General features: G+C 39.6%; 1 protein-coding gene across 3 annotated transcripts in view; it reads right to left on the reverse strand.

The window, feature by feature from the left end:
• Positions 1–14,760, reverse strand: part of myo10l1 (myosin X, like 1) — an 81,091-nt gene that overhangs the window by 50,942 nt on the left and 15,389 nt on the right. For 2 of the 3 annotated variants that reach the window (XR_009067114.1, XM_057859006.1), the window contains exons 1-2: positions 8,400–8,527; positions 8,191–8,297 (exon numbers count right to left, since the gene is read on the reverse strand). Coding sequence is in view for 2 of the 3 variants with exons in the window: in XM_057859006.1 (XP_057714989.1) it covers positions 8,191–8,193 (3 nt within the window). In the remaining variant the exon portion in view is untranslated. Of the gene's footprint in view, positions 1–8,190; positions 8,298–8,399; positions 8,528–8,549; positions 8,564–8,644; positions 8,770–8,879; positions 9,015–10,721; positions 10,910–10,990; positions 11,150–14,760 lie in introns of those variants that run through there. The other variant, XM_057859007.1, reaches the window with a different exon arrangement.

The following is a 14,760-nucleotide window of genomic DNA, read 5'->3' on the forward strand; positions in this document are numbered from 1 at the left end:
TGTTAAAATCACAAATGCTGTTTATGTTAGTGGATTAACTGACAGTTCGTCAGATAAAGAAATTTTTGAGTATCTAGAACAACTTGGGCCGATTCAGAGGATCATTGAAGTTGCTGACAAAAAAGATGTTATTGTTGAATTTCAACATGAAGCTACAGTCAAAGAGCTTCAGAAACTGTTACCTTTAAATAGACAGTGTATAGCAGACCCACAGGTTAGTCATCGCATTCAAAACCTAGCCAGCATGTACACTACTGAGGTAAGTGCTTCAGCTACAGCTGATTACCTCACTGAACTAAAGTCCTTGTCTAGGATGTCTAGCAGACCTTTTGAGGAAATTTTGAGAGAGGAGTTAAATAGGATAGGCTTTTTAGTGGGAGGAGAACCCACTAATCTACCTCCTCCGTCTATAGATGAAACTCATTCTCTTACAGCCGAGTCCATCAGCGATGATGGACAGCCAGTAAGTATTCCGACTCCACCAATTGGTGGTGTTGTCAAAAGTCTTCCAGAAGAAAAAAAGACACCCTCTCCAGCATTAGCGCCAACTGATCATTTTAACACGCCAGAAGTCCAGCGCGTTATTGTTGAGCATATTGTTAAAACTAATGAAATGACCTCTCACGCCACATCGTCTTTCAAATTAAAGTCATTTTCAGGTAGAAATCCACTTCCGTCTTACGAAGTTGACTATGATTCTTGGCGTAGCAGTGTGGAGTTCTACTTAAACGATGCAACACTCTCAGCCAATCAGATTGTGAGGAAAATTATGGAAAGTCTTTCACCCCCTGCGTCAAGCATTGTAAGGTCACTTGGCCCAAATGCCAGACCCATTGAATATCTGACCTTACTTGATTCCGCTTACGCTACTGTGGAAGACGGGGATGAACTTTTCGCTCGGTTCTTGAACACCAATCAGGATGTTGGTGAAAAAGCATCCAATTACTTGCAAAGATTGAGTACCACCTTGAATCTAGTTGTGAGGAGGAAGGGAATTGCACCAGAGGAAGCTAGCAAACAACTTCTCAGACAGTTTTGCCGTGGCTGCTGGGAAAGCGGATTGTTGAATAGTCTTCAGCTTGAGCAGCGCAAAGATTGTCCTCCACCTTTTTCTGAATTCCTGCTTCTCCTACGGACTGAAGAGGATAAGTTGGCAAATAAAGCCGCCAGAATGAAGCAACATCTAGGAACTGTTAAACCAAAAAGCCTCTCACAAATGCAAACAGTGCATATTTCAGGCGTAGACAGTACTCAACCTGTTGATACTTCTTCGGATGTCACCAACGATCTCAGAAAGCAAATTGCTGATCTCAGTGCTCAGATTTTGCAAATGAAGGCAAGCTTTGCAAAAAATACTAAAAAAGACGCCACAAGCCAAAACCAAAAAGGAAAAAGAGCAGAAAGTGAACCAAAATTCCAAGACCTAAAACAAACTACCACAAGTTTGAATAGACCTAAGCCTTGGTATTGCTTCAATTGTGGAGAAGATTCCCATATAGCTTCTCGCTGTAGCAATGATCGAAACCCAGCACTAGTTGAGGCTAAGAAAAACACACTCAAAGAAAAACAGCGCGCTTGGGATGTTAAGTTTAAAACTACTGATTGTCATCAGTTAAACTAATTTCCACTTCTGTTGAGGGACAAACTGAAGTTGGGGTTGAACCATGTCCCACTTATCCAAAGATTAAGAGAAATATAAATAAGAGTGCTGAGGCTGCTTTAAAAAACAATCGTTCTCGCCAACTTATTGGTGAAAGATGTACTGGAAAAGTTTCTGTTGGAGGAGTTGACACTTTCTGTATACTTGATACAGGTTCTCAAGTGACAACTTTGACTCAGGCTTTCTACAAAGACCACCTGTCTGACCGTCCAATTTTGCCCATTTCTGAACTTCTTCCTGACCTTGAAGTGGAAGGAGCGAATGGCCAAGCTGTCCCATATTTGGGGTATGTGGAAATTGATATAAAATTTCCTAAAGAGCTACTCGAATCAGTTCCTGAAATACCCACCTTGGCCTTAGTCGTACCGAACTCTTGCTCAAATGGTGGCACTCCTTTGTTAATCGGCACCAATGCATTAGATTCTCTGTACGAGCAGTATGGAGACGAACCTTTGGCTGATTCAAAATCCCTTCCATATGGGTATTGTCAGGTGTTGAAAACCTTGAGTTTTCGGAAAAAACAAATCAACAAGGGTACTGTGGGTGTGGTAAAGCTTAAGGGCCGAACACATGAAGTTGTTCCTTCCAACCAGAAAGTTGTATTTGAAGGTTTTGTACATGGTGTACAAAAGAATCCAGAAACGGTGGTGGTGGTTGAATCACCATCTAGCATGTCCTTACCTGGTGGTGTTTTTGTTGAAAGTTGTCTAATTACCCTACCTAGGAAAGGTCCTTACAAAGTCCCTGTGATAATCAGGAATGTGTTAGACCATGATGTTACACTGCCCATCAATTGCGTAGTTGCCGAGTTGGCGGCAGCTAAGGATGTCGTGTCATTACACGAATTTCAAATTAACAATGACCGAAAAAGATCTGTTACCTGCTCTACCCAACAGAGAGTGGCAGAAGCGAAACCGAATTTGGACTTCAATTTTGGTTCTTCACCACTTCCTGAGGAGTGGAAACGGAGGGCTAAACAGAAGTTGAACGCTTTTTCTGATGTCTTTTCACATCATGAGCTTGAGTTTGGTCATGTGACTCAAGTTCACCATCACATTCGTCTCAAGGACGAGACACCGTTTAAACAACGGTCTCGACCAATTCACCCCAGTGACTTTGAGGCAGTAAAAAAACATCTCAAAACACTTTTAGATGCCGGTGTCATCCGAGAATCCGAATCTCCATATTCATCTCCGATTGTTGTTGTTCGGAAGAAGAACGGAGAAGTGAGATTATGTGTTGATTATCGGAAATTAAATTTGCAGACCATCCGTGATGCATATGCTCTGCCAAACCTAGAGGAGTCTTTTTCAGCCCTTGCGGGATCCAAATGGTTCTCAGTGATGGATTTGAAATCAGGCTATTATCAAATTGAGATGAACGAAACAGATAAGTCAAAAACTGCGTTTGTGTGTCCCTTTGGTTTCTATGAGTTTAATCGAATGCCTCAGGGTGTCACAAATGCTCCAAGTACTTTCCAAAGGCTTATGGAAAAATGTATGAAAGACATTAACTTGAAAGAAGTACTTGTATTTTTGGATGATTTAATTGTTTTCTCCAGTACCCTGGAGGAGCATGAAAACAGGCTAACACGTGTGTTGGAACGGCTGAGAGAGTACGGACTTAAACTTTCACCTGACAAATGTAAGTTCTATCAAACCTCAGTTCGTTACCTAGGTCACATTGTGTCCATAGATGGTGTGAAAACAGATCCAGAAAAAATTGAAACATTAAAAACCTGGCCAAGACCCCAAAATCTCAAAGAGCTGCAGTCATTTTTGGGATTTACTGGTTATTACCGAAGGTTTGTGAAGGACTATTCTAAAATAGTCAAACCACTCACCTCACTCACCGCTGGTTACCCACCTAAGCGGAAGGGTTCTAAAGTGAGTATGGCAGGTTACCTGAATCCCAAAGAACCTTTCAATGAACGGTGGAATGATGTTTGTCAACAAGCGTTTGTAGACATAATTGAATGTCTTACTTCTTGCCCTGTGCTTGGATATGCTAACACAAAGCTACCCTATCTCCTGCACACGGATGCTAGCACCACGGGTTTGGGTGCAGCCCTGTATCAGGAGCAAGATGGGAGAATGCGGGTCATTGCCTACGCCAGTCGAGGGTTGTCCTGCAGTGAGTCTCGTTACCCAGCCCATAAACTTGAGTTTTTGGCGCTCAAATGGGCCATAACTGATAAATTCCATGATTATTTGTATGGCAATACATTTACTGTGATTACGGATAATAATCCGTTAACTTACCTTCTTACGACGGCGAAGTTGGATGCAGCGAGTTATCGCTGGCTTGCAGCTCTGTCTACCTTTCAATTTGACATAAAGTATAGAGCTGGAAAGAAAAATCTTGATGCCGATTTCCTATCAAGACGGCCTTGTAAAGACCTCAAGGATGACATAGTTTCCCAAGAGGAATGCAAGCAAATTGAGTCATTTAAATTTCGTCTTTTGTCGACAGCAAACCTAATCGATTCTGACCATCTTCTGGCAGACACTGTCGCTGCAACCTGTCAAAGACATACAGTTCAAGCTCAAGATTATGAGTCTTCCTTTGGTCTAGTTCATTCGTTGGCCATGTCTTCGGCTGCTATCCCCACCTCTTTTGAGGAGGAGGGCCTGGGCAGTGGTCTATCGACCATTCCCAAGTATAGTCGTAATGATCTCATACAGGCTCAAAGGCAAGACTTGGTCATTGGAAAAGTTATCAGTTTGTTAGAGGCTGGGAAGCATCCACCTGCTAATTTTAAAAATAACTCACCTGAACTTAAGTTGATGTTGAAAGAAATGAACCGTTTTGAGATTCATGATGCTCTCCTTTACCGTAAGCGTCAAATTGGAAAAGAAATTGCAATGCAGTTAGTTCTCCCTGAAGTTCTCAGGTCCAGTGTACTCGAGAATCTTCATGATGACATGGGTCATTTAGGAATCGAGCGCACCTTGGATCTAGCCAGGTCTCGATTCTATTGGCCTAAAATGGCCTCCACAATTGAAGAAAAAATAAAAGCTTGTGAAAGGTGTGTCCGAAGGAAAGCTATGCCTGATAAAGCAACTCCCCTTGTAAACATTAATACCACGAGGCCCATGGAACTAGTCTGCATGGATTTTTTGTCCATAGAACCTGACAGCAGGAACACCAAAGATGTATTGGTAATTACAGATCATTTCACCAAATATGCGGTAGCTATACCAACAAAGAACCAAAAAGCTAACACAGTAGCAAAGTGTCTCTGGGAGCAGTTCTTTTCTCATTACGGTTTGCCCGAAAGATTACACAGCGATCAAGGGAGAGATTTTGAGTCGCATACAATCAAAGAATTGTGTTCCCTACTCGGAATAAAAAAAATTAGGACCAGTCCTTACCACCCGAGAGGGAATCCGGTTGAGCGATATAACCGAACCCTACTCAGTATGTTGGGCACCTTGAAAGAAAAAGACAAAACCCACTGGCGTGATTTCGTTAAACCATTGACACATTCTTACAACTGTACCCGAAATGATGTTACAGGCTTCTCCCCATACGAACTCATGTTCGGTAGGCAACCCAGACTACCCATTGATATTGCATTTGGACTGCCATGTAACAGCAAACAGACAAATTCCCATTCTCAGTATGTGAAGCAGCTGAAAGACCACCTTGAACAAAGTTATCAAATCGCTATCCAAAATTCTCGTAAAATGGCAGAAAAAAATAAAAAGAGATTTGACCGAGTCATCAGAGAGACCACTCTAGAAATTGGAGACAGAGTTTTAGTCCGGAATCTCCATTTCAGAAGTAAACACAAATTGGCAGACCGATGGGAGCCCATTGTGTATGTTGTCACCCAGAAACGGGGAAGTATGCCTGTCTATACAGTGAAACCAGAGAAGAGCGATGGTCCTTTACGAACACTCCACAGAGATCACTTACTGCCCTGTGGTTTCCTTCCGTCCCTAGAAGATGAGCCAGATCAGGTCAGTAAGCCAATAACACGACAAACCCGGAAATTGGCCTCACAGGCTGAAGATTCCAACCCTGTTGAAGATGAGGAGTATGAAGATGATGTTGTCTTCAAATTTTCCCCACACCTGGAGGAAACTCGGTTCATTAAAGTGTATGATACTGAAGTGCCCAATGTCTCCAAGCCGGTGAATAGTTTACCAGAGCAAACAGTAACAACTCTTCACTTACCTGGGACATTTTCCAGCAAAAGGAACAATGAAGACGAACAAGAAACCGAAACAAATCTAGCAGTCATAGAACCTGAATCATCTTCTAATGATAACAGTAATGACGCTGAATCAATAGATGTTGAACCTCGAGATACAATATCTCCTACATTAGAGTTTGACAATGGAACGAACCAAAGTTCAGAAACCAGTGAGGAAATGACAAATGCACTGGAAAACGGAAATCAAATCGCTGAGCAAACAGAAAATAAATTGAACAATGGTGTTGTAAATACTCAACCTCTTCGTAGATCAGAAAGAGTACGGCAACCACCACAAAGACTTGAATATCCTGTGCTAGGGAATCCCCTTGTAACTATTGTAAAGTCACTGTTGCATGGTTTGAGCACAGCTTTCTCTGATGCGATAGAATCCGATGACTATTGGTTACAACAGCGTTCTTCCCACATTACAAATCCTTGTGTTAAATAAGGTTTTCATGCAAAGGGACTTGCATGAGATTTAGAGGGGGAGGATGTAACCCAATGGATAATTGAGTAAATATTTTCAATTGAATAACTTGATGGAACTTAATATTTTAAATTTTATATTTGCATCTCAATTATTTTAGTTTAAAAAATGATCTAATTCACAAAATGTGAATTATAGATTAAACGGGTCTCCACCCCTCTGCTGTAGCACAGGGCCAGTGGAAAATTACCAGCAACACAATGAGACCAACCCCTTTTTTTTTTCAATTGACCGCGTGTGAGCTGCTCCAGCAGAGGTGCTGCATAGGAGAGCCACTGAACGAATTTATTCGATATTTTATGGTTAAAATCCCTCCAAAAAGCGAGTTACCCTTTTGTAGCACATCCTTATCAGCGTGGGCTGAGTTGGAGACGGTGTGCGTGAGGCAAAAGTGCAGTTTACTCGTCCTTGGTAAGTTTAGCCTATCGAGCTAATCGGCGCTAACGTTAGCATTAGCTGACCAGTTCGGCCGTTAATAAGAATTTGTCAACTAATTGTTGACTAAAGTCAGTAAAATGATTGTCATCCTATATGTTGACGAATAGAGAAGGGAGTGGAACCGGAGTTCCTTGAGCCTGGAGTTTGTGGAGCTCTTTGAAAGCATCTTGGTGAGTTACTTCAAATGTGCGAACTACAGTCAAGTGCTATAATGTAGTCACAGCAGTTGAACCATATGCACTCCTATTGTCTGTGATACTAAATTGCTGACAATGGCAACATTTATTTTTCTTTTCAATGTTTAATGTGATTTCTGTATTTGTTTAAATGAGAACAGACTCAACCCAATTATCAAATTGAGTTGAACTGCAGTTAATGTTAAAAATAACATTGGCTGGGAATTAGAAAAAGAATTAGATTTTAATAGCCTTGTTTTATACAGGCTAGGTTTTTTGAGGACCTTGAATTAAATTGGATTTGGATTCTGGATTCTCCCTGAAGAGGGGGATGGCGAGCTAACCCTTGATTGACGGACCTGGCTGCTTCCTTTTCCCAAGGAGCACAATCTTCACTTCCTACCTCTCCAGTGTGGTAGGATTGCGAACTGCTTCTGCAGTGGATAGGATAAAAAACTGAACAGTGCACTTTTATTTTCATACAAATTGAGACACTCTTCACTTATTTTGAAGGGACACTTTAATTTATCATTTTTCTGGCACCAATCTGAACTGTTGTATATTAGAGAGCCGGCTCTAATAGGCAGTCATTGTGAATATATTGTAAATATTTGTACATAGTTTTCTCTTTTAATTATAATTTTGAATTTTAACCCTTTCGTGGCTCCAGTTATTTATTGTGTTCGAAATTCTTCTTGTTACACCAAAATTTTCCTTCAAGAGACGAACCTAAGCGCACGTGCCCAATTGGAAAAATTCCTGTAGACTCTACAGGGGTTACATTATTATAGTTTTTGAACAGTTTGAAAAAAAGAATATTTTTAAATAATATTCTAAAGGTTTATATTTTTCATTTCCAGGTACAGTGGTGCTTTGAGATGCAGGTTGAATTTGTTGCATCCCCACGCTCATAAATCTAAACAATGGGATCAAGCCACCTTTCTTTTTGAAATGAAAGACAATGCCGTTGTGCTCGAAATTGCCCACAAAAATGAACATCAATTGCCTTCAGTGGCAGCTGATGAGTTAGAAAGAAGTAAAACCTTTGTGCGTTAAGTGTAATCAAAAAGGAGACAAAAATAAGAATAGGTTTCACTACCATTGCTACTGACTTCATTATGCTCCTGAAATACCAATCCTTTTTTTTATGGAGGATAAAGAATATATATCGCTAAGCATTGATTCACAGAGATCAATAAGCAGGATGTTAATGAGGCAAACTCACCATTACACTGTTAAACAGCTCTTTATCATTTAGACTTTTATCCTTTAAGCAACCCGACTGGCTGAGGTAGTGAAAAGATTCAGCTGGATCTTCCAAGAAGTAGAGACCTGACCAAATTGAGCAATAAAATAGAATGTAAAAAAAAAAAAAAAAAAAAAAAAAAAAAAAAACGTAAAAAAAAGTCAAATCTGATACACAAGCAAACCTACTTTTATGCTCTTTCTTGGCTCCTGCCAGCAAGGCATAGAAGATGTGATAGTTGCGTTCCCCGGGATTCTGTCGCACCACTCGGTTCTGCGACCATTCATTCAATCGTCATTAACAGAAGAAACTTGTCATAAATAGTCTAATGTGCTTACCTTTTCCAGTAAATCTGACAAAATGAGTCAAGGAATGCAAGCTGACTTTGCTCTGACACTAAAAGACCACAAAATGTCATTTTCATACAGGATACAATCAATGACGCAGCCTCCTTGGATGTTGCCGCTTTCTGAGAAGTGAAGCTGGATAAACTTCCCAAAGCGGCTAGAGTTGTTGTTGTAAACGGTCTTGGCATTCCCAAACGCTTCCATGATAGGACTGCAGTGAAAAGTAGGGTGACGATTGGTAGAAAACTGCCATGACAATTCAGGAAATATTCTGCCCCCCCAGCACTAAGACAGCATTAAAAACAATCTCAGGCTAAATACCTGCTCTGCACAATGGCCTGCTCCACGCGCGTGCTCCTTTCCGACGGCGGCGTCCCAGCCGATTTCTGGCTCATCACAGACAGGAACTGCAGCAACAGCTTGGTGCTTTCCGTCTTCCCAGCCCCAGACTCACCACTGTATGGAAGACCAGGAGTGACAAAATTACCGTAATTTTCGGACTATAAGGCGCACCTAATTATCAACTGCCACCCACCAAATTTTGACACCAAAATGACATTTGTTTAGTGATAAGCCGCACTGGACTATAAACTGCAGCTGTCCTCTCTGTATTATGGGATACTTACACCAAAAGATATTAACCGAGAACACTTTATTTGACTGGCTGTCATAAGACCAAATGAACCACCATGAAGCTTTGAACCAATAGGCTGCAAACCTTCATTGCTTCAAGATGTTTCATTGGCCATCGCTGCTCCCTTGAGGGAGACAGTCAACCTCAGCGCCTACCAGCTGTCAACACTGTTGTCTTATAACATACCTCCTAGCATGCATTGCAGCACTACAGATGTAAATAACAATCAAAATTCATGTTCTGTGCCAATTATTTCTTCAGACTGTTCCAGTTGTTTCATTAATTGCTAGGTATGGTATTTGTTAACACCTTATTTGAGAGTGGCGCCTTAAGACTGTCATAAGACCATCATAATTATGACATGACCCTGCCACGAGCGTTAATGAATGCTTATGACAGATGTCATTTTGTGTCATTCCGCAAATTATCTCAGTTTCGAATGGATGTAAAAGATACGAGCTGGTCATAAATGGAGTAAGTGACAAAACTGGCACTCAATATGATCTTTCATAAGCATTCATTAATGCCCATGAAAGTGTCATGTCATTATTATGACGATCTTACGGCAGTCTCAAGATGCTGTTGTCAAATAAAGTGTTACCAAATACCATCACTAGCAATTAACTAAACAACTGGAAAGGTAACTGAAGAATTAAAAAGCACAGAACATGAATTAACGCAAATGACTCAACAAATAAGCCGCATCGTCGAAAAGCGGCAGGATTCAAAATGAGGGGGAAAAAGTAGCGTCTTATAGTCCGAAAATTACGGTAAATAAATAAATGATACATTAAAAAAATATGTCATAGAGCAATTATTATTTCCATATTTATTTATTTGAATATTTCATGATATATTTGATTTTTCAACCAAATTTTTATTTAATTATTTCAACATTTATATTATTTATTTATTTCAAAATATATGATATTTTCAGACTATAAATTGCACCAGAGTATAAGTCGCATTTTGGGGAGGTAATTTTATTTAATCAGAGAGTAAACATTATACATTATAGTAATAATAAAATGGAGATCAACGTGCTAAATAGGTATATGTTAATATATTAAGAGTTATTAAGATAACTTTGGCTTAAAAAGAAATACATAACTAGTTTATGAATCTCTCGAGCTCACTCCAAATCACTACCAAATCCATTGAAGTCATTCTCTTCAGTGTCACTTCTGAACAACTTCATCAACTCTGCAAGTAGCGGCCAAGCCTAAGCGCTATTTTTTGGCTGTTAGCGTAAAAGTCGCACCTCAGTATAAGTTGCAGGACCAGTCAAACTATGAAAAAAATGTTCGATTTATAGTCCAGAAAATATGGCAATTAGAATGAAAACGGCTGTAAATTCCACAAAAGTCACACTTGCAATGGTTAGCCTACCATGAAGCCCTCAAAAGTTGCGAATGGTATTATGAAACCCCTAAATGTTGCTCTTAGTAAAATAAAACTATTATAAATCCCACAAAACTAGCACGGGTTAAAATAAAAATACCCAAAATACGAAAGACACAAGGCCGGACCTGATGAGCACACATTGGCTGTCGTGTCTCTTCCAGATGCAGCGGTAGCATTCGTTGGCCACGGCGAAAATGTGCGGCGGCAGCTCGCCCAATTGGTGCTTGGAGTACAGGTCCACCCGCTCAGGGTCGTACAGACCTGGGATCTGCTTGTACGGGTTGACCGCTGCTAAGATGCTGCCAATGTTTGTCTGAAAAGAGTCATACTAGCTCTTGTAACGTTTACGTTAGCTGTAGATTAATAACCGTGTGACTGTATTAATATGTCTCACATAGATGTCGTCCTTCTGGTAGCGCTGGTACAGGTTGTGCATGATGGCCGCCTCGTGCAGCTCAGCCAGCGCCGACATGTCCTCCACGCCATCGATGCTGGACTGATGCATAGCATATACGCGTTCCCTCGTGACCTCCGCTTGCTGCAGGTACAGCACCTGACACACAACATGTGCTGAATTGAAGGCCTTATCTTTATTAAAGCAATAGACAACACCTAGTACAAATGTCCTCCAAGTAAAAGAACGTTGCAGAAAGTATGAAAATCTCACATTTTTAGACCTCTGATAATAGTGAAAATAATGTTTAAACAGATAAAATTGACACCGCTTGCAAGTTTAGCCCTTGTGTGATACACGTGACGTCATTCCCGCTACGTGTGTCCAGCATTTAAATGCTAATACACTCTAAACAGCTAAAAAAACTAGTTAAAAAAATAGAAGCAAACTATTTTCTAGTTTTGTACCTGTGCAATCTGTCTCAGTTTTTCTCCGTCTGAGACTCAGTTCCTGGGTCCATTAAAGCTCGTTCCTCCAATAGCTGGCCATATTAGTCGGTAGCCAATGCATGACGAGTAGGCGGGACAATCTGAGATACTCACCTTTGATTGGGGAAAATAGTACTGGCATTTTAAAATGTCTGACAAAGGCTATTTTGCTTACGAAATACTGGTTATTATTCACATTTTTCTCCACTAATGCCAAACAGGTGAAGAAGAAAAAAATAAAACATTAGAATAAAGTCACAATATTACGAGATTAAAGTTGCAATATTACAAGAATAAAGGCATATATTGGGAATACTCCAAGTTGTAATATTACCACATTAAAGTCATAATATTACGAGAATAAAGACAAACGTTGTAATATTATGAGATGTCATAATATTACCCGATAAGTCGTAATATTACGAGAATAAAGTTATACATTGTATTATAACTAGGGCTGTCAAACGATTAAAATTTTTAATCGAGTTAATTACAGCTTAAAAATTAATTAATCGTAATTAATCGCAATTAATCGCAATTCAAACCATCTTTAAAATATGCCATATTTTTCTGTGAATTATATATATATTCTGTAAAATAAATTGTTGGAATGGAAAGATAAGACACAAGATGGATATATACATTAACCATACGGTACATAAGGACTGTAGTGGGCATTTCACTCTACTGTCATTTAAATCTGTCTATGCTGTCCTCACTCCGAAGCGTCTACTTTTTCCAAAGCTAGACAGCTAGTGAACGACGCCTTAATAATCAGACTTCTTCCTTTTTCATCTGATTTATTAATAAAATGGCCTGAAACCATTGTCCTCTTTAGACCGTCCTAAAACTACAAAAAAAAAAGTACACAAGCATTGCATTAGCAACAACGTTAGCTTAGCACGCTATACAGGTTAACTAAACATAAACAAAAAGCGTCTCATACAAAAAATATAACATTTCGCTTATTAACATAATATGTACATTCTTTACAACAACCATACTTACGGACAAATGTTGTCCAAGGATCATATAAGCACAACAGAGACCTCGTGCAGCCATATTGAACTGGCAAGAAAAGAATAAACCATGTCGCAAAGCGACCACAAGAGTTCGCTGTTAGACAGCACAAAAAGCCTTGCTGTAACACTTAACAAAAGGCAGAATACTGTCTGAGCGGGACATGTGCGTTAATTGCGTCAAATATTTTAACGTGATTAATTAAAAAAATTAATTACCGGGCGTTAACGCGTTAATTTTGACAGCCCTAATTATAACTAGAATAAAGTCATAATATTATGAGTGAAAAGTTGCAATATTACAACAATAAAGTCGTCATATTATTTATTTTTACATTACGTGAACCAGAAGTTGTTCAGCTTCTTGCAAAGTCTGTGTGAACACGAAACTACTTTTGGCGATGGGCCTAGCATGAGCAAGGCGTTGTAGTGTGACAGTTATCTTTGGCGTGAACGCTGCTTTAATGTCACAGCAGATTTTTTCCCTCTGATAATGTGTGTGTGTTGCCTAACCCTCTGGACTATACAGTACATGCTCGCCAAATAAGCCTACCTCGCGTTCCCCCCATGAACAATTATAGCTATGTGAATGGCAGTTGTTGCAAGAGCCATGTTGGATTCGGGTATTCCAAAGGAGAGCTACTAACATGTCTACTGTCTGCAGTGTCAATTGAAAGCCTCTTCTTTGCGTGCCCATTTTTTTTCTTAAGCTCTCTGATGTGTGAACGTGCTTTGCATGATTGAGTAGGCGAGCCAGAGAGCAGGCGAACCTTCTCATGTCACTTCACGTATTAGAGATGAAGACAGAGAGAGAGGGAGAGAGAGAGAGGAGAGCCCTCGGCACAGTGACCGATATACGCAAACAGTATTTTTTTTCCCCAGCTTAGGATCAACTATCATCATATACCGACACTAACCTCAGATCAAAAGTGTATGACCTTTACAGTATAATCTCATTCTGGCTGCTGAACAAGAGCCACTTTATGATGATGAAAATATTCCCTCTATTGGGAAATGTTCCCTTTTTTAATCTGACCCAAGTCGAACTGACATGATTAACCGCCATCTTTTATTTGTGATATTCATTTGTAGGTTTTTACAGTGAAGTAAACTGCATTTACAGGGAACCTCAGACTTAAAAGATTTGTAGGCTCGAATAAGTCACAATTGTTCTCTTTTACTCAAATATGTTATTAAAAACATAAAATATTGACATTGATTTAAAAATCTATAATATTTAGTACATGTTTTGAACTACGGAGGGCGCCATGTTTTATGCACACAATGGACGCTCAGGTTGATGCCTTGTCACTGTCACTAGACGAACACTACCGGTGTTCTGCAATTCGGTTCTACACGGCGAGATGTTCAACACATGCGCACATCGACTGGAAGTGGCAAGTACTTACTGTGTTTTTATTGAGTCTTTTATTACCTTTTCATTGCCTCAAAATACCTTTTTCATGTGTCACTCTTACTTTTAAGCATTGTGTTTTCTTCTGGTCGGTTGTTGATCTGTTGACCATATTAGTCACGTAGCATATTTAAACCACTTTTATTTGATATTACTACGTTTAAGTATTTTCTCAAGGCATCTTTAGTATGTTCTGTCTGTATACATCTAAAAAAAGCACACAGTAGTACTTTAGGTGTCAAATTCTACTCTTGTAGACACTTCGGCGGTGTAACACATTTCGGCAGAACACCAGTTTTGTCCTACTCTCGTCTCGTCTCATTCCGTCTTTTCTGTTCATTTTGCTTTTGCTGCTCGTTTTGTGAAATATCGACAGTGCTGTCATGCTCCTTAATGTTCCTCTCAGGTCAAAATTAAAAGGGCTGAACAGATAACATGTTTATGTCGCTAGAGCCATACTCTGGAAGTCAGGCAGCATAACCAAGTGACGTCACCGCCCTAAAACGTCAACAACAGTGTTGTTAATCTTACTTTAAAAAGGTAATTAATTACAGTTACAAATTAGTTCTCCAAAGAAGTAATTGCGTTAGTAACTCAGTTACCTAAATGTAAGAGTAATTAGTTACTTGGCAAAGTAACTGGTGATAATTTCCATGTTTTTTTATTCTAAAAAAAAAAAAAAAAAAAAAAACAGGTCACACAATGTGAAGTTTAAAGGGTTTTTGGGAGAATTGCCCCTCGCCCAATTCTTTACCCTAAACTTAACTAGACACAGGGGTATTGCGGATATTGCGATAACTAGATAGTAACCTTTACTATGTTTGGAAGTTATTTAATGTTGTGAATCAA

Source organism: Corythoichthys intestinalis, chromosome 15, assembly GCF_030265065.1.
Source record: "Corythoichthys intestinalis isolate RoL2023-P3 chromosome 15, ASM3026506v1, whole genome shotgun sequence".
Taxonomy (NCBI): domain Eukaryota; kingdom Metazoa; phylum Chordata; class Actinopteri; order Syngnathiformes; family Syngnathidae; genus Corythoichthys; species Corythoichthys intestinalis.